This window comes from Oenanthe melanoleuca, chromosome 8, assembly GCF_029582105.1.
Source record: "Oenanthe melanoleuca isolate GR-GAL-2019-014 chromosome 8, OMel1.0, whole genome shotgun sequence".
Taxonomy (NCBI): Eukaryota; Metazoa; Chordata; class Aves; order Passeriformes; family Muscicapidae; genus Oenanthe; species Oenanthe melanoleuca.
Window position 1 is genome coordinate 25234321 of NC_079342.1, and position 24082 is coordinate 25258402.

The 24082-nt window shown below is 43.5% G+C and overlaps 1 protein-coding gene across 2 annotated transcripts in view; it reads right to left on the reverse strand.

Moving 5' to 3' along the window:
- Positions 1-945: 945 nt before the first annotated feature.
- The window catches only part of TEDC1 (tubulin epsilon and delta complex 1), a 64791-nt gene continuing 41654 nt past the window's right edge, over positions 946-24082 (reverse strand). For both annotated transcript variants that reach the window (XM_056497441.1, XM_056497442.1), the window contains exons 6-8: positions 22448-22534; positions 19415-19627; positions 946-2201 (exon numbers count right to left, since the gene is read on the reverse strand). In XM_056497441.1, the coding sequence (XP_056353416.1) occupies positions 1848-2201; positions 19415-19627; positions 22448-22534 (654 nt within the window). In that variant the 3' untranslated portion in view covers positions 946-1847. The remainder of the gene's footprint in view (positions 2202-19414; positions 19628-22447; positions 22535-24082) is intronic.

Below are 24082 nucleotides of genomic sequence, written 5' to 3' on the forward strand. Positions count from 1 at the left end.
TGGAATTTTATCAGTCATGCAGTGGGACTGAATGGGCCAGCAGCAGATGATATCTTCCTGGAGGGAGGATGGGCTGTGGGAAAGATAAAGATGATTGCCCAGCTGGTTTAAAGCTGGCCCATGAGCAGATAATATGTGCCAGGAGATCAGGGTCACTGCCCCACCCGGCTCAGCAGATGGGGACAGAATACACATTGCTGGCCACATCAACCAACACAATCAGTCACCCCCAAGTGACTCCTGCCAGTTTAACTGACACAGGATAATAAATCCTGGCATCCAGCACTGAGAAGCCCCTAGACTTGCACTTGAATCTGAGAGCCCTCACCATGCTCAGGAATATTTGCCTGCTCTTCTCTACCCAACATCCCAGAAGAAAAGGTCTTTTGGGGGCAACATTTTAAACCTAAATGTGATGCTCTATGAAAATTTCCTTGTGTAAAAGCTAAAGGAAGATATAAAATGCTCAAAGAGAGAGAGACTGGTGCTTCCACTCTTGGTAGTTCTGGGATATACTGCTTTGCTCCCATTCATGAATAATTTTCTGTGAAACCTGTGTCTGAATGAGTCCTCTCGTACATTAAATGCCAGCAGCCCTGGAGCCAACACCTGCCCAAAGCTGTACCAGCCTGGAACAGGTACCCTGCACCTACAGAGATGGTTTGGAAAGCAGAGTGGTGTGGATTTGCTTTGGAAAGCCGTGGAGATCCTTCCAGGAGCAGCAGCCTGGGGCCACCTGCCCCAGACAGGGATCCTGCCAGGCCCACAGGGCTTTTCTGCTGCAGGACTGGGTGTCACTCCCACTGCCAGCTGCCAGCAGGAACACTGGTTGTGACTAACAGCCCTGCACAACACACACACAAATATCCTGCTCCCAGGGGCTGCTTCTCCAGACAAGAGAAATCCCACTGCTCACAGCAACTCACAAATGAAAAGTAGACTGGCTTATTTAAATATTATTTATTTCTCAAAGTGTACAACTAGAATATAAAAATATTCCTTGGTGAAAGCAAACCAGAAAAGGGGAGAAAATTAAGGCCAAAAGAAAAGCATTTCACTGTTCCAAGGGAAGAAGCCTTCAGAGACAGAGCTTGGAGACTCCTTAGGCTTGGAAGTTAAGGCTGTATTTCTGTACCACAGAAACTTCCTACAGCAGATCCATAAGTTATCCATCTCATTGTGACTCATAACCTGATGGAATGGGTTTCTAGTTTGCTCTCTTTGAGAACCCAATTACTCCAAGTGCATCACACCAGTAAATGAAATCAGTGCAGTGCTTTATTTATTATTGGGTATTTGTTTTTCTTTATTGTGACTACATTACAGCTGCCACAAATACTGCAAGCAGCTGAATTAAAACAACACACTTTCTTGAGCATTTCCAATCTCTCTAAGCCTTGGTATTTTTCATGTTCTCCAATACTTGGATTTCTTCTGACTAATGAACTCTTCCAATTGCTGGGAAATATTGAATGCAATTAGTACTTCAATGCACAGCCTGAATGCTCGCCGTGCCTCGCAGCTGAGCACTGTAAAAGAGCCCAGTGCTTGGCAGAAGGACTAGAAACCCAGAAGATAAAAGGGAGATTTATGCACACTCCCAGCAAGGCCTAATGCAGAGTTTAATTGGCAAGGTTAGCAATAAAGGAGCTGCAGAGAGAGCACCAAGGTTGTGGCCCCAGTACAAGTTATGGTTCCCAGGCTAAAGAATGAGAAATTACATTCGGTTCCTCAGCTCTCACAACGTGACCAAGCCACTCCATTGCTTTGCTTCTCCCAGCCCAGGTTTCTCTCTTCAAGGGGAGATAGAAATCACTCCCTCCCAGCCCTCTGCTTGGTTTCTCTCTTCAAGGGGAGATACAAATCACTCCCTCCCAGCCCTCTGCAATTGCCTGCAGCCGGCGCCGGCACTGCTCCCACAGCTGCTGCAGCTCTGCCTGCAGCCTGGCCTCCCTGCCCTGCAGCTCCCTGATCACCTCTGCAGCACCCACAGCTGCCACAGCCTCCTTGGGCACACACCCAGCAGTGCCCCTCTGGCTGCCAGGGTGTTTGCTCCTCAGCACCAGCCTGCAGGAACCGTGCATTTTGTTCTTCGGGGCACCAAGGCATGGGAGAGCTCTCAGCTTCAGGTCAACACTCTCCTGAATCTTCCCAGCAGTGGCACAGAACCTCTCCTTCTGTAGTTCTTCTGCTGCTGCCACCTGTAGAGGGAAGAAAAAGAACAGGAAGGGAAGAGTGCATTCCTCCTCCAACAACACGAAACATCAGGTTTGGACTAGGATGTCCCAAAAAGAAGAGCTGGCTGTGAGTGTGAACTCAAGAGTGTGGCAGTGCAAACTGAATGAAGCCAAGCTTTCAACCAGGCACTTCAGTGCCCTGAGAGCTGCCTGGAGTCATTGCTTTGCAGATTCCCTCCAGGATGGTTTGCACACAAGCTTCCCTTGCCCTGGGGAGGGGTGGGTTGGCTTCAGAGCAAAACACACGCAGCAAAAAGGGAGACCCACAGAGTGACCTTCTCTTTATGCCACCAGGGTGTCATAGCAGATTCATTGCCTGGTGAATAACAGCATTATTTCAGTTTGCAAATGCTTTATTCACTTGGCAGTGCTGAAATGTAGGGGTGACAATGGCAAGCAAGCAATTCCTTAATCCTCACTTCTCATTATGGGGTAACAATTAGAAAAAGGAAAATAATGGAGCAAAGTCAAGCAGAGGCCAAGACCAAAATGAGTAGCAGGCATCACACTTTCACTGAAGACAGGCCCCAATAAAATAAAAGCTTTTCTTCTGACAGCATCACAGTCTGGATTATAAAAGCAATTGTATATACTGGGATTTTTCCAAAGCATTTGATTTAATGTTCTCTAACAATTTGATCTGAAGAACTTGCAAGATGGTAACTGCCTTGCCAATTTTACTAGTGGATTAAATATGAATTCAGTGACTCATCTCAAAATGCACTTGTCAGTGGGGAAACATCTGTAAAAGAAGCACCCTGCTAAGGCCTTCAGGGAAATGGTTCTCAGCCCAATGGGATTTTCTGTCTCTGCTATGGCAAAAAGCTGCCAAATCCACTCAGTCAAAAAGCAGCAAAGTTTCCCAAAAGCAATGCTGCCTCTGCAACCTGCACAAATCCCAGAGCTCTCCTGAGACTGGTGTGCAGTTCTGGAGTTTGTGCCTCAAAAAACCACAGGGAAACAGAGAGTAGGATTCACAGGCAGGTTACCCATAATGACCCACAGCCCAAAAACAAATCTCAGAGTATGGAACTTAGAGAGTGCAAAATATTTCATTCATGGAGACAGACAGTTTGTTTTACTTCCTAAAATGAAGTGGTGAAAAAAAGGTGGCAAAGATCAGACTTTGCTGACAAAGCCATAAGAAGAACAAATGGATGAAAATTCGAGCTAAGATATTCAGCTCCAGAGTAAGACATTGTTTCCTGCTGTGAGGATAATGAACCATGAAATGCTTCACTGCAGCTCCAGGGATGAATCCTTTGGCCAAAGCTCAGCTCAGGTCAAGTCAGTGCTAATGATACCCCTTCCAGCCTTGAAACTGCTCAATCCCCTCCCTTCCCTGCCCGTGGGTGAAGCTCAACAGCTCCTCGGGGTTTCAAATCTGCAGATCTGCATTAAGATATCAGTACCTCACATATCAGGGCTTTGACAAGTTCCCTGTAAAGTCAGGGATGTTCTGGCAGCTCTCTGAAGCACCAGAGATCAGGCAGAGCTCAAAGCAGCCCCAGCTGCAAGGACGAGAGTTCTAAGGTAGCAAAGCACCTGCAGCATTTCCCACTGCCAAGCTCCAGCTGCTCAGGGTCAGACAGCTGCTGTCTGGGAGGAAAAAGGGGTTTTTATCCCCCAGATCAGGGGGGAAAGGTTTTATTACTGCAACAATGCAGCAGGGTATGACAGGCAGGGGATCAGCCTGCACTGTGACAGTGAACACTGCAGGTGTGAGGGCTGCAGTCACATTGAATTCCTGAAATGACACCAACTTCACCAGGGCTCCGCTCACTCATCCCACATCTTCCTCCAGAATATCTTCATGAGTCTTGCAGCCAAGTAATTAATCCTCTCCATACTCTCCTGATGAGTTCTTCTCACCCCTCAGCCTCCGCTTAAAGGAGATTAAGAAAATCAATCAAATCAGAAAAGGAGTAAATTTCTGTGAATTTTTACTAACACATTAAAGTCTTTATCGATGCAGAACCATCTGTTAAAGGAGACCTCTGCTGATTAAGGCATTTGAAGAGAGAATTGAAGCTGAGAGAAGTCTATCTTTGTCCTTGTCCAAGAACCAGGGGTCCCTCTTTATCATAATCCCCAAGGAATCCCAGGGACATCTCTTGCTGTTGGCTGTAAGAATGACTGAGGTGCGACTCTCTAACACCACTTCAGAAGGAACAAAACTGAAAAAATAAATCCAATGTTATCTGGTCTCCCCACAGCCAATGAATAAATGGAAAATGATGTTTGCACAAAGTGGATTTAACAGTGGAATCCAGGATGGCAAAAATTTCCCATCAGTTACAAACAACAACATCAGTCAGCAAACAGAGCCCACAAGATGTTATTTATTTTTCACATTAAACTCCAGCAGAAGCACAGTAAGGCTGTATAAAAGCATTCTTAATGAAACATAGGTTTTCATACCCTCCACTAGTCAAAACTGGAGAATTTTATTATCCATTAAGCAAGGCACATGATGGAGGAGCAGCAAGCTCCTCTCAGCACTGAGTGCATCCAGTTCTAACCCACAGCAACAGCAGGGGTAGGATTTGGGAAGCAGGAACAGCTGTAAGGACAAGGACAACAGCCCCACAGCCAGGAAAACAGAAGTGGAACAGAACCTACCTCCACATGCTATCCTCTATAAAAAGGACCAGTATTTCCTGGGATAACACTAGATAAACTTAGGAGGATAAATTTTTTAAATTATCATTATTAAATAAGATAACAATTTCAGCAAAGCACTGTTTATTTCCTATCAGCACAGTCTGGAATTGGAAAGCTAACTCCAGTTCTGTTCTTCTTGGAAGGCTCTGCAAACATATGTATGGCCACAAATACTCACTCCTGTTGCAGTTTATAGATTTCAACTGCTAAAAATCTCCAAGGGTTACCTTCAAGCAATATCCTTTGCTCCTCACATCCTGAATGCTTGTGAAAATACTCAATAATCTTCTCCTGTATGGTTAATTGATGCTCTTTAACAGCTTGCTGTCTCCCATTAGTCAGCACACAACGATTATTCTACTCTGCAAAACAATCTCAATAGACCACTTTGTATTAAACAAACATATTGTAAAAGATTAGGAGCCTCAGCATTTTGTGCCTGCCCATTTCTATCCCACAGCTCAGCCTTTCAGCCTCAATCTACCAGCTGGAATTTGAATTCCCAATTAGGTGTGTAGTGCTGTCTGAATGCTGCTGCACATCCTCTCCAAATAACTACAACAACATGATCATCATCTTCTCCACTTGCACAGAACAATCCTCATCCCAAAGGGACCTGGAGCACTTTGAGGAATTCCACTCCAAGCACAGAGGGGATCAAGCTGGCACACATCCTGCTCTGCAGTGGGTCAAATTCTCCCTTCCCAGCTCTTCATTGCACAGCTGCTTTGGGACAGGACAGTGGCCAAACTGCCCTGAGTGTGCCCAGATGTTTTCCTCTGGGTAACTTCAGCATTCAGAAGGCATCAGGAACTAAAAGCAAAGGGGAAAACTGCAGTAACTCCCATGTTCTAAGAAGCCAGAAAAGGATGGGCCCAGTACAGAGCTGGGAAGGGGAACATCCCAAGGGGAAGCACATCCAAACACTAAACTGAGCAGGCAGCTTGGTTAATCCAGCATGGTGGATTAACTCTTGCACCAATGCACACAAGAGGCTTTGAGCCTGCAAACAACATGATTAACTCCCCCAGCACCTCCCCAGCCCAGCCTTCTCTGGAGTGTCTTCCAACCAAAGGTAGCTGCCCAAATGAAAAGAACAGCCAGTACCAGCTCACCTATTTTCAGTCCTGTGAATCCTCTAGCTGTGATTAAAGCTGGCAACAATGACTTCAGTGGGCAAATCGTGGCAAAGGTAGCATTGCACATTTTGAGTAAGATGCCTTCCAGCTTCTCTGCATGTTCCACAGCTTTGAGGCCAGAATGGTGTTACCCACACTCACCTCCCTGACCATGTGCCAATTTGCCACAGTCTTTCTGCTTCCATCAATGCTTAGATGTCCCACACACTCAGCTCACTTGATTCCTCCTCAAAAGGAGACTTTCCTCAGCTCCCTGACATTTGCCTGCACCTTTCTGGTGATGAGCTTCTCAGAACCCTGTGTTTCATTCCATAGGGGTCATGCCAGAGAGGCTGAGCTCTCCCCTTTTTCATAACTCACTGATAAAGTGTGCAGTAAAAATGACACACAGACTAGTTCTTTTTCTGCTGCACAGCAGAAAATGTGAATTTATTCAGGGAGAATGTAACCAACACGCAAGACATCCCAAAGAGATGCTAAGAGATCTAGATAACCCCATCATGTTGCTTAAATCATTCCCAGAAATGGCCTAGCTGAAGTGACAATCCCCCAAATGCTGGAAGTCAATATTTCAGCTTGGTAAAATTTCACATGGCAGCCTGAAAGACTCGCAGTTGCATCCTTGAAGGAAGCCACTAGCTAGAGGTGAAGGTTTAAAAAGCAGCAGTGAGGAAAGGTCCAAACTTCCACTTCCAGGAAGAGGAGGGGGAATCACAGAAGCATTTCCATTTCATGACTGTATTGCTCCCAGCTCCAACCAAACAGAATTTCTTTTGAAGTGGGTGATAAAGACCAGAATCGTGTCATTACTTTTAAATCACAATATCTTCATGCTATTCCAGGAGTTTTGCAGCAACAGCTAGAACAGCATTGTTCAGAAAAACACACTGCACAAGCCTAGGAATGGCACATTTTCTGTCTCCAGTTCTATCTGTCCACTCCTCCTCTCATATTTCCCTTAGGAACAGGGAGAAGATCCCATAAGCATAGAGGATGAAATACAAATTATCCTTGCCAAGCTGCACAGATACTACAAACTGTGATGACTGCCTCTGCCAGAAAATACAATGAGCCTGGGAGCCTCCTTTGTGCTCCCAGACACAAGGAACAAACAGAAAAATCTCAGATCTTGTCTTTTGGGGTTGGGCAGTGAAAGGAAATTAGGAAATATAAACAGACACAATACCCAAGCCACCAAGCCATGCTCCTTTGCCATCAGGGCATAATAACCCAACACATTTCAGTACAAACACTTTATAAAGCATCATTATTTATATCTTGTGCTGCCTCACAGTTCAGTTTTTCCACTGCCACCCCCCAAGAAATGCCTTGCAGAGCTGCAATCCCAGCTGACAGCCTACCTGGGATACAGAAAAAGGGATAAACAAGGATTTGCAGACTTCTTTTCAGCAAGTCCTCCTTTTCAGCACTGATAAAACAGCACCAAGTACAAAAGGAAGAAGCAAAAGGAAGCAATAAGCAGAAATATCAATGACATAGGGGGAAGAGCAGAGTCCACTCTAAGCACAGAAGAAATACTTGTAAATATGACAAGAAAGTAGGAGATAACCAAAAGAGCCAGGGGGATCCCAGGATTCCCTCCCACAAGCCCTTGGAGCTCCTGTACAAGGATTTCCTCACTCATTCTGCATTGCTGCACACAGAGCAGCCAGGAAAAGCAGCACCCAAAGAGGTGCAAACCAAGCACAGTTTGTCTCAAATATCATCAGAGACAGCAGGAACTGAACATGCCAGCACTTCTTCTCCTGGTACAGAACAAAAATCAGCAACCCAAGAGGCCTGTGTGATCCCAAAGACATAAAACCAAAGCTTTTTTCACACATAATGTCTAGTTTTTTTGGTTTTGTTTTTTTTTTTTTTTAACAATGATGGTTGAGGGTATGACAAATGCTTTCCTTCCTGAGCTATAGACAGTAACCCATGAAGCCCCAGAGGAGCAGGGAAAGGCACTATTCCAAGGGATGCTGTGAATGCATAATTGACAGAAAAATCAAATCTTGCAGCTCCTACTGCTGGGAAAAATCACAGAGCAGGGGGGACCTGACCCTGCAGAGCCCATGAAGTTCAAACATTTTCTGGGAAGGCAAATCAGGCTCCCAACCTTCAGAAAATAATCTAAAGGCATTTGCTGCTTATATACAAAAGCCCACGATTTAAAGCAAAGGCAATTTCTGAAATCAGCTGTTCTGGGAACACTACAGCACTGAGTAAGCAGGTGTTTTATTATAAAAAAAACACCTTACCCTAATTTCAAATTCATGTCTTATAGTAACTTGCCCAAATGTAATTTCAAGCCTGTAAGAAAGTTACAGAGCTAGTCCTGCAGCTCTATAAGCCTTGTCTCATTGAATCAAGCTTCTCTGCTGTCAGCTTTCAAGGGTTTTAATTTTCTGCTGCAATTTCTACACACTCAAGACTAACCAGTTTAAAGAGCTAGAAACCATCACTTTCTATTTTAATAGCTGAAGACTTCCCACACTGTCCTGCCTAAATGAGGTTTCTTTCTTCTTGTGAGAGCATTGATTGTACACAAAGAGACTTGAAATAGCCCATTTAATGCCAGTTTTCATACATTTGAGGATTAAAGTCATAATAAACTGTTGGAATAGTCTAACCTATCACAAAGCACAGGCTACAGTCTCTCACCTGGTAATTTCTGCAATGTTCTGCTACATTTTGGCAAACTAGAAACATATAGTTTTGGGTTTCTAAACACAGACTCCAGCAGATGAAAATACTACCCTGTCACTGCCCTACCCCAGCAGTGAAATGCAGTTCTGGTTCAAAACACATTCCTTTTCAGCAAGTTCCACCCCAGCCCCTGGGTCTGCTCACACCATCCTTCATCTAAAGTCTAATGCTCTCAAAATTCCACTTCTGCCTAGGAATTTGCAGAACGTGCTCCAGTTATGAACTTTGCCTTGGTTAAATCACACTCTTCTCACTTCCCAAAAAGCCAGACCCAATTCATCCCTTTTTTTATTCTTCTGTTAATCCTTTCCAACCATTTTTTTTCAAGCATTTCCCACCTGTGATGGTGGTGTAAGTGGGGCCAACACATTTCATTAAACTCTGAATTGTGATCTGTGTCTTATCTGCCCTCCAATGACCAGTGGCAGACAGCAACACTTAGTTTCCAATAACCTAACAACTTTTCCATGACCCATTACCCTCTATTCCCAAAGGCCATAAAATGGGAAGGTTTTATCAAAACCTTTATCAAAATCAAGCTGACCTGAGGCACAGGAGTTGGTACTTCTTACTAAACCAAACACCAGCAACAGGAAGAAACTTAAATTATGTCTTTTGGCTTAACAACAATTACAGCAGCTAAAGCAAAATGTCACCTTAATATAATCACTAATTTGTAACACTTGTTATTAGCTCAGCAGGAGGAAAACCTCAGTCCTCTGGAACTGGTGGTGAATAAATGAAAGGGGTGATCCCAAAGTAACATTCACAGGGGCATTATCTGTCCCATAAACTATGCAGATATTTTGGAAGAGATGTAAAGCTGAGCTATAGCAACTGACAGAAGATGTAATTATACAAGCAGCTGCATTCCAAATTTTGCTGGGATCTGCAATTTCCTGCAATTAGGGTGGAATGTATGCATCTCCAATCTTCTGCATTTTAAAGCAAGACATTCAGCATCAGAATGCTGGCTCCTGGTGCACCTACTGCTATTCCAAAACAATCTGACAGGGAAGCCAGGGAGAAGCTGGTTACCTATCTTATCTAGGAACAGATCTGATAACTAAAAATACAATTTTAATACCCAGAACACCCTGAGATGCATCTGAGAAGAGCTGGCACTGCTGCTCCCTGCTTCAGCTAAACATCAGATACTGCAGAGCACTTCCTAAGCCTTCAGATCAGCATCCACACTGCTCTGATGGAGAGATGGTGAGGCAGCACAGCAATGGAAAGCTAGATGCTAATTAAAGCATTTGACTCAGATAATTTCATAACAAGAGTGACCTGATCTTGTTGGGATGGAGAACATAATTTCTTGGAGTTTGCTTGGTTTGTTTTGGGAGCTTTTCAGTTTGGTTTTTCTTTAAGATAATCCAATAGCTCTGTAGTTAAGACTCATGTCTCTAAATTCATTAACAGGAGTCAAGGAAAGAATTGAAGTCAATTTAGCTTAAGATAAAGGGAAAGGATACAGGACTAAGAAAAGAGAACAACATTAATATTTTTCAGGGTTTCCACCAAAAGAATACAAAACCCCCTCCAAACAGCAATACCAGGGCACACAACTGATAAAAGCAGTTCCTGTGGCTGAGTCACCATCCCCAAGGGATTTAAAAGACATATAGATGTGGCACTAAGTGACATAGTTTAGTGCTGGATTTGTTAGCAAATCCATGATCTTGGCAGGTTTTTTCCCAATCTCAATGATGCTATGATTCCATGATTCTGTTCCATAGTATTTTCTATGCTGTTTCTGATTTTTGGCATATGTAACTTGCTTTCCAGTTACTTTTGAGGAGAACAACTGACACCAAAGAAAAAACCAAATAGGAGTCAAAAATGTAATTATACTACTGTAGATCCAGACAAGGACAGGTCTTAAAACAATAAATGGCCTTCAAAGAAATTTCTGCACCACCTCTGCTCACCTGAAGAGGATGCCAGCACAAAAAGAGCAGACATGAAACTCCAGCAAGGGCATCCCAGCTGAGCAGAATCCCTGTGCTCTGGAGGCAGGAGCTCACCCAAACCTCTTCAGCTCCCTGCCAAGGTGGTCACTCACATCTTGTGCATCTGAGCCCTGCAGACATTCCCAGTCTTCATCCCTGTTTTATTGTGTGCTTTAACTGTGAGAGTCTAAGTGCTACACTTACTTCTTAAAGATGTGCAAGCCTGACCATGGGGACAGTCTCTGCCCTGAGAAGCTCCAAGCAGGACCAGCAAACTTGCAGATTCTTTACAGCACTGCAAGGAGACACAGTCCAGACTGTGAAAGTTCATCTGCCACCCAATTCTGAATGCACACCACAGGAAATAAGAGAACAAAACCCCAATTTTCTTCTCTGAATTTGAAACCTTGAGCATTTTACAGTAATTTTAAAAGCTCCATTCTACCATTCCAGCCTTTCATAATGCATTTCTTTTTAACCACAATTTTATCTCTGGACTTCCCCAAATCCTTGAATTCAATTAGAAGATCACACAAATTAAAGCAGGAATAGGCACATACTGAAAATATATGATATGAAAACCAGAATATGTCAGTGTAAGTAATTCAGACACTTGCAAAAAAGGCAGCAGAGCTACTCTGAAAAAGACCCTGACAACTACAAATTACAAAGGAAGGCAACAGACAAGTATTGCTTTGGATAATAAATTGCTCACTTACTTTTCAATTTGTTCTACCAAACTTTTATCTTGGGCAGCAGAGACAAACACTGATGATAGATCATCTCAGATCTAAGTGGCCTGCAGAGGCTTGGAGGGTCCCACTTTGCTTTTAGAACACTTTCATCACTGCACAACATGAAAGTAGGCACTTCAGAAGGAGTGCTGCTTGTGCCTTGCACTTATATCATCCTGCTTCCAGAGAACAGGATGTGAAACTTGATATTCAAGCAATGGGGTCCTTGAATGGACAGCAAACAAAAGCAGTGTTGGTACAAACCACTCCTAAAACAGAGATGAGAGGAAGTCATCACCTAGTCATGCAAACTTTCAGAAAAGGGTTTTGTTTGTTTTTCTTCCCCAAGAATTACAAATAAAAAGAAAGCCCAGGGAGTTTCTTCACCCCCAAACTGGTTTTGTTTCCAGCTGGAAAATGCTCCCTTGTCCCTTCCAGGGGCTTTGCATGACCACCCCAGCAGCCAGTCCTGCAGCTCCCATCCTATCCCAGCTTTTGGGGAAGGCAGGACCCTGCATCCAGAGCAGCCAAGGTCATTCCAGCAACACAGCTCTGGCACAGGAAAAAGAACTTGAACTCCCAAGTGGAGATTTTCTACAGAAAGCACTTTCAGGGGTTGAGTGCAGGCATTTTCTGCAGGCAGGACTCTCACAGTGTGCTCAGCAGGGTTTATTATCTCAGCCTGAGGATGAGGAGCAGCTGCAGGGGGATGTGAGGCTGACTCTGACAGCCTGCAAAGGGACACCATCAAACAGCTCTCAGGGCTCAGAGAGAGCCAGGAAAATGAAGAAAAAATGGGGAATTTGGAGCTCAGAAAAGTACTAAGGCTTTATTTAGATGCATTTCTGGCTGGAGAGAAGACATGTGACAACAGTAAATTACAGATGTACTTTTATGTCAGCTCTTCCAAGAGCACAGGGGACAAAGACACAAACAAGGTGGATACTTTCTTCTCTTATGATCAAGTACCCTTGATTTCAGGCAGGCAACTGAGAGAACAAGGCCAAGGCTTCAAGAAAAAAGGAAACAAAGCTAAGCTTTGAGCGCCTGGATGCAAAGAATAATTCTGAAAGCACCTCTGTCAACTCACCAAGAACAAAAACCAAAAACACAAAAACCCAAAGCAGTGCTGCAAAGCACTCAGGGACCCCAGCTCCTGCTGGCACAGGGAGAACCCATCCCCACAGTCTGCAAAGTCAGCCTGGCACCTGAAGCTCCTGTCCCCAAAATCCACTCTGCAAGGTGCAGTACAACACACTCACAGTGCTTCAGGTACCCAAAACAGCCTCTGCCAGCCAGAACGAGCTGGGACCTGCTGGATCCCAGAAATTTGGGTTTTAAGCCTGCAGTGCTTTCTGGCACTGGCCCCATGAGAACACTGCTTTTGATCTGAAGCCCTGGAGAAGGCTTCCAAATTTAAGTGATAAAAGTCACAGGTGTGTAGTTAAATAGAAGTGTGGAATTTCACATTAAGATTTGAGGATTTTATAATATAGTAATAGGTATGAGACAAGATGAAGGATTTTGAGTTAGTGTCTCTTTTCTATGTTCATCTTCCTTCTTCTTCATGATTTCAGGTAGCAATTTCTGGTTAGACAGTTAATATTGCACTAAAGGTGATGGTAGTTATTGGGTCAAATATATAAATAATACAGGTCATATTTCTCTATTGTTTAGCATCTGAGCCTGCAGACATTCCCAGTCTTCATCCCTGTTTTATTGTGTGCTTTAACTGTGAGAGCCTAAGTGCTACACTTATTTCTTAAAAATGCACTAAAACATTTACAGTGGCTACAAAACACATTCTCTCCTTGCAATTGTTTTTTTTTTTTAATACACTTTATCATTAAATAAAGCTCATCTGAAATTTACTGGGAGTATAATTCTCCAGCTGCATTTATTACATGTTTCATTGCCTTGGTCAGTATCCAACATGTTCGTAAATAATGCAAGTAAAATATTTAACACTGGTTATTTATGGTGCTTGAGCTGATCCTGTCACCTGAGCAAACATTCTGCATTTTGGCAAAGGGAGGGAAAGCAGCATCTTCTGGGAAGCAAGAAAAACTTTCACCCACGCTTCCTTCAAACCCCCTCTGTGCTCTGCACACAGAGCAGGAGACAGCACTCGAGTTTTTAATGTTCCTCTCCTCCCTAAGGAGCTGCAGTCTTTTAGCCTACATAAGCCCCATGAAAAATGTCAGGCTGGGTGATTTATTTCCAGTTATGCTTTGTGTGTGTGTTTGAAATCAGTTTGCTGATTTAGCCACTGGCACACAGAGAGCCTCTGTGTCTCACACAGCTCGTCACTCCCTCAGCAATCTGCACAAAAAAGTTGCATCTGCAAATGAAGAATAAACACTTATCTTTCCAAGCCTTTGTGTGCTGCAAGCTTCAAGCCTGGCCAGCCTACACAGAGCTCTCAGAGACAAGCAAGAGTCTTTCAATCAATCTTCCAGAATGTACAGTAACTTTCACATGCACACCAGCCCTAAACCAGGCTAATTTGGAACATCAGATTTGAGATCCTGCAGCCAAAAGGAGACCCAGGTGCACAGGTGTGGCTCCTTTTCTCCTTCCATCCCAAAAAGGAATCCATCAATAATCACCTGGATCTCCACAGGCACTCACCAGAAACAAGCAGAGCCTCAGATCTCCTGCCAGGAATATTGATGAGTGAGGAAACAAACCAATGCAAGAAAATCCAAGAGAAAGAGTGAATGTAAAGATCAGTATTTACTTGTACGGTTTCCAGTAGCCTAAATCTGCAATTGCACCAGCAGCAGATTTAATCCTACACTTAACTAAGCAGGAACTGCCCATAAGAGGCAGCAGACTTGTCCCTCTTTGCCATCCTCCCTTTGATGGATGTTTTGCTTCACCTCTGTGGGCTCTCCTCCCTATCCAGGCATCTGGGCCCAGCCAACCATGCACTTCCAAAAGCTGCTCTTGTGGTCTTGCTAGTTCTTCAATTCCTTCAAGCATGAGGAGCTCCACTGACAGCTGCTCAGGGCTCCAGATGGAGGTTTGCAAACACAGAGTGGAGCACAGAAGCGTTCTGGGACCAGGAAAGGGAATGTGCTGACTGAGGAAATGCACCAGCACTGAACCATTCCCCAGCACTCCTCCACTTCCTCCAGCCCAGACAGCACAGATAATTAACTGCTGGCTACACTAACATCTTCATGTTAGCAAAGAGCACAGGCAAAGAGAATGAGCAGCACCAACAGCAAAGATGAGATGGAAACAGTGTGCTCACAAAAAAAAGGGAAAAAAAAGGGGGGTTTTGACAAACCTTGGAGAGTTCTTCAGTGAGAGCTCAGCTGTAGCTTTGCCACAAATCTCTGGTTTAAGGCAGAGGAAACACAACTCAACCCTGCATCAGTGCAGGAAGAACTCAGCCCACCAGGAGCCAGCCCCATCCATGCCCCTCAACAAGACTTCATCTTTTCCTAGAGGTGGCAACAAGACTTCATCTTTTCCTAGCAGTGGCTATTAGGGACCCACAGCTCCTCACCAATCATTGAAGCATAAAGAAAAACTCTGGAAGTGTATTTTTGTGAGTAGATAAAATTCAACTCAATCTTGCTAAGAGCAACAAAAAAAATACCCAACCACAAACAGGAGGATGTAGGACCATGTTCCAGCATCAGCTTCTGGAGCTGCTTTCCCATCCAAAATATTGAAGCCTTAAATCAAAATGAATCAAAACCCATTAAGTATTTTATAAATGTAAGGACCTTAGAAGAAAGATCTCTCTTTGCAGACTCTCCAAGGTCTTTGGCAGAGTGCTGTGATGAGCTGGCAATATCAAAATGCTTATGTGAACCACAGAACTCTGGGGATGGAGGGAAAGTGCCTCTGTGTTTCAGTCCTCACCACCTTCACCTGCATCCCACCCTGCCCAGGAAGAGAAAACAAAACATCCCTGTCCTGCACAGCCCCTCCCTAACACGCCATGAATTTGGAGAGCATCCCTTCTGGGCATCCTCCCATCCCTACCCAGCAGACATCTGCAAGGGTTTGGGATTACTGAATGGAGGGGAGGAGATGGATCAGGGGAAGAATACAGAAAGAAAGACAAAATGTAGGTTTCAGTGCTCTCCCACTGTGATGATGGGGGTCTGGTCCATAACCAGGGTCAGGCACTGCAGTCTCACCAGCAGCCAAGCAGGTACAGCCACCAGGATTCCTGGGTGGAATTCTGCTGTGGAAAGAGCCTGCTCTAGCTCAGATTACAGCTCTGGTCTGTGCCTCAGAGATGTATGCATGAGCAAGCTCCATCCCAATCACACTGCCATCTCAAAGGAGTCTGGCTTGCTTGGAAATGCAAGAGAAGACAGAGGATCCCAGGACACAACATCCCGAGTTCCAGCAAAAGCTGGGAATGGTACAAGCATCTAGGTGATGAAAACTGAAACAATTACCATGTGTTACCCTGCATTCCAGCTTGTGGATGCCAAATGTTTTAACACAGACTGAAATCAAATCCTCCCCTCTAATAGAGGAGCAGGTAACAGAATATTCAGAAAGGAAAAAGCAAACAAACAAGTTCACTTCTGGGATTAGGAGATTTCATCTTTTATAGTTAAGTTTGTTTCTGAGAGGAGAAATGTTCTTAAAGCTTAACCCTTTCCCTCCCTTTTTTGATCATTCCCAGATCCCCAAAATGTCACCAAAGAAATGACTATTTGCCCAGTGCTGCACAGAAAAGAGCAAAGCTAACAGAAAGCAAGGCCCATATTCAGATCACACCTCTGTCATATGCCTTTCCTCCTCCAAGATACTGAACACATTGCTGCCTAGAGATGGGTATCAGTTAAAATGTCCTGTTAATCAGGGTTTCACAAATCACCCAAATCCCATGGCAGCATTCAAATGCCTTCTAGTGAATGTCTCTGAAAGGTTAAATCATTTTAGGGTCATTCCAAGCACATAACCAAAGAAACAGCTGGGGGTAGGCAGGAACAAACAAAAGAAAACAAGGAAATGAAAAATGAAACAAATGAAAATAAGCAAAATAATTCCCTTATTTTTAAGAGACTCGAGATGGGCAGTTTTAACTACCAGAATCACAATGTGCAAATGATCAAACTTGCAACAAATAGATTCATTGACCCTGAAACATCATCCTGAACTGTAAGAAATTATGTTTAGTGCTGCAAACCAGGCATAGTGACATGGCAATGACTTTAACACACCTGAAACACCTCTACACAGCCCAAAATAAAGAGATGGACCAATTGCAGGCTTTCCCATTTATGTGAACAGATAGAACTATATGCTTAAATTATGTGTAAGGACTGACACTACTTTCATATTTTAAAGTTAGGTTCTGATAAGTGCAGAAAGAATGTTTTAGAATTCTGTTTTTAGCTCATTGGATGATTTATGAATAAAATCCCCTGTATTGAAGTAAGAGAACACAGGAAGAAGACAGAGACAAGAGAAGAGGAGGAGGAGGAGAAGAAGAAGAAATGCCAGGGAGCTGCTGCTGCTGCTTCTGCTTGGGACTCTATGCCAGAAAGCTTTAGCATGGACTTTAACACTGAACTCTTTGCCTTCAAAACTGATGCATTCATGCAATAAACAGCTTTACAGCAACCAGCCACTGCTCTTGTCTCTTTGAAGAGCCAGATTCCCAGCCAGGATTTCCCTCTGCAGGAGCTGTGCTGTCTCTCCCCCAGCAGGGCATGTTCCATCACATGCCCCCAGTGCTGTCCAGTTTCTCCCCAGTTGCCTGGCACAGACAGGAGCACTCTGTGGATTATCAGGTTCTTTGTCAAGTACAAGGTAGTGGACATAAGAGCTGTAATAAACTGTGCTGTACCTCAGCTGGGCATGCCTGTAAGAGCCAAGATAATTTCCAGATGTCTCAGTATTGCAAGATACAAAGTTAGTGATAATGGCTTCGGCTACTGCCGTATCTCCTCTTTGCTTGATTAAAAAAATAATATAGAAGGAAAGATTTGATAAGCTTATTTCTCCAGGGGAAAGAAGAGGTCAGAAGCATACAATTGATAGAGGAGCCTGCATTCAGCAAGCATCCTGGCTGTGGGGAAAAAGGACAGACCACGGGAAGAAAGCATCACGCGAGCAGCACTATGCAAAGCAAGGCTTGGTATAAAGAGGATTGATGGAGAGCCATCTGACCCCAAGCATTCCAAAAAATGCTGTCATGCAGCATTACAAAACAATTCTGTTTCAGGGCATATGTAGAAGAGAAGGCATCTGTGGTAAACCAGCCTTTTAACAACACACTGAAGATGCACTCCATTTATCACAGTCACAAACTCATAAAATGTCCAGAGGACCTCAGAAACACTGCAACATGACCAACCATTATTCAAATCCATTCAAATCCAGTGCATCTAATTCAAAGAAGTCATCAGTTAAATTCTTTCTGGATTTAAACCTCAAATTTAAGTACTTAAAAAAAAAAAAACAGTGTGATATTACATAACACATAACATCATTTAACAGCATATATATTGTTACATATAAGAGAAGTCAGAGCATATCTTGCTTTAGAAATCATGCACTGGAAATTTTATTTTTAGAACTCGGCGTCTGAGTTGTCCTGCAACAGTCATTCCCATTTTGCCCAGGAACAACCAAATCTGATGATTCTAGATATCTGCCTAGTCCAGTACCCCTTCACTGACAGTGAGTGACAGTAAGTGCTCAGACAAGACTCTTAAATGTAAATACATGGATATACTTCCTCAGAATATTCCCCCAGCCTGCAATGATTTGTTCTCCCACTAACTCATAAGGTTGCAATTTGTACCAGCATATTTTATAGTCTTTGATGGATTTCAGCTTCCAAGAATGTGTACAGCAGATTTTAAATCCATGTACACTGCTTATACCCACAGTGCCCTGTGGGAAGAAGTTTTGTACTCTGTGTGAAGCAGCAGCTCCTTGTGCCTTCCCTGTCCAAATGATCCTAATTAGTTCCTTGTGCTTAAGGTGGAAGAGAGCAATTAGCTCTCCACACACTTTTCCCATGCCAGATGCCTTTTGAACTCTTGGGCAAATACTTTTTGATCTGACAACCTGCCAGTTTCCATTTTGTCAGTTGATCTGCAATCCTGTCTACCAACACCCCAATCTAAAACCACTGAAAAGAAAAAAAAAAATCAAATACTCTGGGCTAAAAGAGCCCTCTTGTGAGTTAAGACAGACACAAAGTGGTGATACAGCAATTTTATTACTGCTCTGTCTGCCCCAGCTGTTTCTTTCACTTCTTCTCCATCCACAGGTTTTGTACATTCTGTGGTAGCCTTCTCTCCACTGCTGCCTGCAAAAAAATCACTGTTTTTTTATGCCTGTGTCCTCATTGTTCTCCTTGTGCCAGTATGGTGATACTCAGATTCACCTTCCACATCTGCATTACCATCTCCTTTATTTATGCCCCACCACAGCTCCCAGTGTCTCCCCATCCTTACACAGCAAATACCAGCACACTCCCTTCAGATCACCTGCTTTCCTCCACAGCCAGCCTCCCACAGCCAGTCTGTTCTGCCATCAAATCTTGTGCTCAGTCTCTTCCCTCGCTTCACAGGTTTCAAATTCCTCTTATTCCTTCCCCCATCAGACATTTCAAAGCCTCCTAATTCAATGAAAGTTGACAAGCTCTGGCCCCTTTCCCTGTAAATACTTTACTTTCTCACTGAAACCATTACTGCTGCATCCATCCCCTCTGGGGGCTGCCATGATTTCCTCCTCCTCCTCTTTTCTCCTCTCCTCTGCAGTGCCTATCCTTTGAAGCCTGCCCTTCCAAGAGAACACTTGTTTTGTTCCAGCACACAGATTTGTGTTTGAAAGAGCACTTGGGCATGCTGTGGGCATCAACACAGCTCTGGCACTGTGACTGCAGCAAGGGTGGCACAGGGAGCCTGCCCTAGGGCAGAGAGCTGGAAAAAGCAGATCTCCAGTGCTCATGAGCAGCAGCCAGAGCCTTGCCTTACCTTCTCCCACCACGCTGCCTTTCGCTGAGCCACGAGCTGCTGCAGCTGCTCCTGGAGAGCCAGCAGGTCTCTGGATACTCTGTCCATTTGTCCAGCCAGCCTCTCAGCCCAGGGGCAGCAGGAGCTCACCTCTGGCAGCATTCTCTTCTCCATGTGAGCATCCTGGGACTCACACATACTGCCCTCTTCAGCCATATTATCCAACACGGTTTCCTAAACAAAAAGCAGTAAAAGTTACTTTCCAGCAGGAGCTAAAATGGTTCCCCCCATCCTGCTGGTAATTCAGAGCTAGGAATTCACTGCTGCCATCTCAATATACAGTTGCTCCACAATTTCAGAGTTATTTTAAGAGAGAACCCCCTCAGTTCACTATAACATATTTCCAAGTTAACAGAAAACTTATGTTGCTAACCTAGCTTATTTTAGAAAGCACTGCACAGTCAGCTACTCTCCACTGCACTAAAGCATAAAGTAACACTCCTGAGATGGAGGTGATCAGCTGCAGCTTCCTCCCAAATTCTGAGCTTGGATGCACTTTTAGGGCTTTTTGTAATAAAGGGATGCCCAGGGAGGTGCATGCTGACACTGCTCTAACAGCCACAGGATCACTTGTGCCCATGGAAAACTCCACAAGCTGAGGAACACCCAGAGATCCCTGCTCCAGCCTGGCCAGGAGCTGGCAGCTCTGCCTGACCATGATCCATGACCATCTAGCTTGTTTGAGAATTAACTGTGCAACTGCCTTCCAAGGTAGCAACTGCTTTTTGAAATACTCAAGGAAAAAAAAACAACCTAAAACCAAAAATCAGAGCCCATCTATACACTCTGGTGCACAGACTGTGCAGAAACACACATTTTTCAAGCCAGAACAGCACAGCATAACTAAAGGACACAGGCCTCACTCATGGAGTATTAAAATTTATTTCCATACTGTTATCAAGAAGGCATTCAATAGAAGAGGTCATAATCTCTTTTAAGGACATCATTTGCATTCAAAATTATCTTTAGCAATTGAAGAAGTAATTTAGGAACGCTGGCAGGAAATTCAGCAGTTGAGCAGCGTGGTCTGTACACCAGCAAGGAAAAACCAAGTGCATAATTAGTGGCACAGCAGCAACACTGCTGGAGGAGACACCAGAGAGCCAGAAGTCACCAATGTCACACTGCTAAAGTCACAAAGTCTCAGGGACAGAAGAGTGACTGTAATGCTGACATACAGGTGAGACACTTGAAGTTAAACACAGACAGAGGGGAGGGAAAGTCCCAGATGAGAGCAGCAGCAAACATCAAAAGCTCCAATGAATGGCCTGCAAGGACACACACAGACATCAAAACTTTTGCTTAGCCTAGAGACAGGGACTGGGAAGGCAGTGACATGCTAACAGCCTTCACTTATATAAAAGATTGCTAAAAAGAGGATGGGAATTTTTTTTTTTCTCCTCTTTTTCTCAGAAGGTAGGTTAAAAACTCTGGCTTAATTCACAGCAAGAGATTCTTAGGCTCATGCAAGAAAAAGCTTCCTAAGACAGCTAAGAATGGCACAGGACACCCTGCAGAAGCTCCTGCAGGAGCTGTGGCCCAGCTCACAGAACACAGGGACATGGACAGGATGAGAGCCTGCAGGGAAATAAAGCCAAGGGCTTTGGGGGCTCTTCTGTTTGTGCCTTACTCTAAAATTGATTAAATGACAGAACCTAGCATTCAGTGCTCTCAGGCACGTGGTGGGATTTTGGGGCTGTCCTGTGCAGTTGGACTCACTGATCCTCGTGGATCCCTTCCAGGATATTTTGGATATTCTGTGATTACTGCACTCATTCCAGTCCCTGCAGGGATGTCATGCTCTGTTGTGCTCCTGCCCACCACCAGCAGGAAAAGCTGGCAGCAGTTATGCAAGAACATCCATCAGATCAGCAACGCAAAACACAACTTTGGTAAAAAGAGAAAACTACTCTTTTCAAAGCACATCTCATTCCCATACATCCTACTGCACCCAGGAACAACCACCATCATCAGTGAAACAAAAGAAAAAGGCAAATTTAAACCATCCAGCACACTGCATAGTTTAAAAAAGATGTTGCTGGTCAGTTTTCAAGTATTTATTTAGAATTTAACTCCAGAAAGCAGGCTAACACTCTTCAGCATGTCACAGGCAAATGTTTTGGTGGATACACAGAAATAATTGCAGTTATATTTTATCTGCTGGGAGCCAGGCCTGTGCTAATGTTGATGCTTTCCAAAAAACTGTAAGATGGTAAACATGTAAAGCAAAAACCATTTAGGGAACTAATGACAATTGGAAGTGTCCTTCATGACAGGTGAGGTAATTTCACACTGCCCTTTGCCTTGTTTTTAGTGTAGAAAAAGGCACATGGGCAATTAGCAGTCAGCTCACTGATTCTCAAAATTCTGTAAGCTCATACAGCTAATGTGGTGTGCTAAAGAATTATTTCAGCAACACTGAATGGGCAAAAGTCTTAGAGAGAAGTGAGATGGATGGCATCGTTTGCACTCACTTGAGAAATCCTAAGATGCACAGAGAAAGGGTTATTGATTTTCTTATGATCATTCAACACAGTTCAAGGGGAAATCAGCAATGTCAACACACTATTTGGCTGGGAAAAAATGAAGTTGTTTTCAATATCAGCTGCCTGCAAATTTAGTTGTTCTCAAGACTGCAATAAAGCTTAGAGACCCTCTTCTGAAAAGCCATTTAATTTTACAAAAATGTGCAACTGCTATGTTTAAAAACTATTAAAAAAGATGAAGATCAGACCTTTTCATTTGTGTTAACTATATGAAATTCTGCCATTCTGCCCTGCAATTCCTCAGCTTAGCTGGGTGAGTCCTACTGAAGAAAACAGGAATGAAAGAGAACTATGAAAGCATCCCTTACTTTACTTTTTTTTTTTCCTTTTTGTCACATGCTGTTGAACAGATGGTTTGTAATATTTAATTTTGTGGGACTTAAGGGCCTTTGGAAGTTATGTTAAAGTCAAGGAAGATGCACCCCTCAAGATCAGTTGGATTTGTTACCATCCACTGCCAGTACACTGGTTCCAGCTGCTTCCATTCCAGAAAGGCTTCCAGCTGCATGGTCTCAGACTCCAGGAGCTGGAACAGCTACAGGAAAGGAGACAAAGGAAAGGAAATCAGCTCACCTTGGTCACTTGGGAGCTCCATGAATTGTGTGCTTGGCCTGAGGTACACAAAGGGGACAATCCTTTACAAGGACATTTTAAAAACAGATGGGGAAATGTGAAGTAAAGCACTTCTCCAGTATCACTGATTGACCCCTCACTCCAAATGTACCAACTTTATCAACACAAAAATCTGAGTTTCCACGTTGTTTTGAGGGAATAAAGGGACAGAGCTCTGATATAAATACTTAGTGAATGACTAGCTTCAAATCTGTGCTTCTTGACCACAAAAATAAGCTGTTTCTCCAAAAGTACTTTCCCCCATCTATCCCTTCACTCTGAAACAGCATGGAAGAACTCCCTCTAAAATGTTATGTATTTTATAAACTGTATGGTCTGCTGCATGAGGAATCCCTCCCTTTGCCTGAGAGCACTCAAAGGAGAGATGCTGCATTATAACTACCCAAATTACAATTTTTTCACAAATATATGCATGATACACATGCATGCACACACATTTGTGGTGAAGGAGACATTCCAAGACTAAATATTTACACATCAGTAAAAAAAAAAAAAAAAGCCCTTGTAAAAATGATAAGACAAATAAATTTGCTATAAATCTGGTGAGCTTTAACAATTTTGGTTCTGACCATACTTTTGAAGTGAACAATTTTAACACCAATCTGACACCAAAGACAACTTCTTGAGATGACCACAGAGTGTAGGGCCTTGAGGAGAATGATAAGGACCAGACCAGTGCAAGCTAAATCCATTTTATACAGACAACTATCTTCTGCTAGCTTAGTTTGCTTTAGTTACTTAGTACAAAACATAATTTAAGTAAGTGCAAAGCACGAGTTGACTTTGCAATTTTATTATGCAGATATTACTTGAAGATAAAGGAACCAAAGAAAGGAAACCACTTTGCAAGAGTAACTGCTGGAAATTATATGCAGTTTGCTCTAAAACACTGCTGGATCCAAAATACAATTATTACACATTTGCTCACACACCAGACACTTGGCATTATGCTTAATGACTCTGCTAGTTTCAAGCTCAGCTGGGATATAAAAGGTGGAAGAATTGGCTTTCTGTCTCTTTTTTCCTTTTCTCTCTTTTTTTTTTTTTCCATAGGTACATCTACAGCACAAATGGCTTACATTATGGAACCTGAGGCTTGCAGTAAAACTCAGCCAAAAAGTTGATTAAATATTCAGGCAACAGGGAAGTTACTTGACTTTAAAGCAGCTTTGTAATGTGGCCAGGAGCTGTGTGTGATTGCAGTATGAGCACATCTCACTACAGCTAAAGAGGGCTGAAGGTTGGGATGGGGAGCTGCTCATTCTGAGCCTCCAAAAGAAGAGTGATCTTAATAAAAGCACAGCCATCATCTTTATTCTCACTGGAATGTCAGAAGAGCCATATGCCACTTGCTTTCACAGCACAACTGAAAGGAAATGGCTCTGAAACGTCACCAAACCTCTGCAGGATCTGCTGCAGTTAACTCACCTAACAACAATCAAAGCTTCCT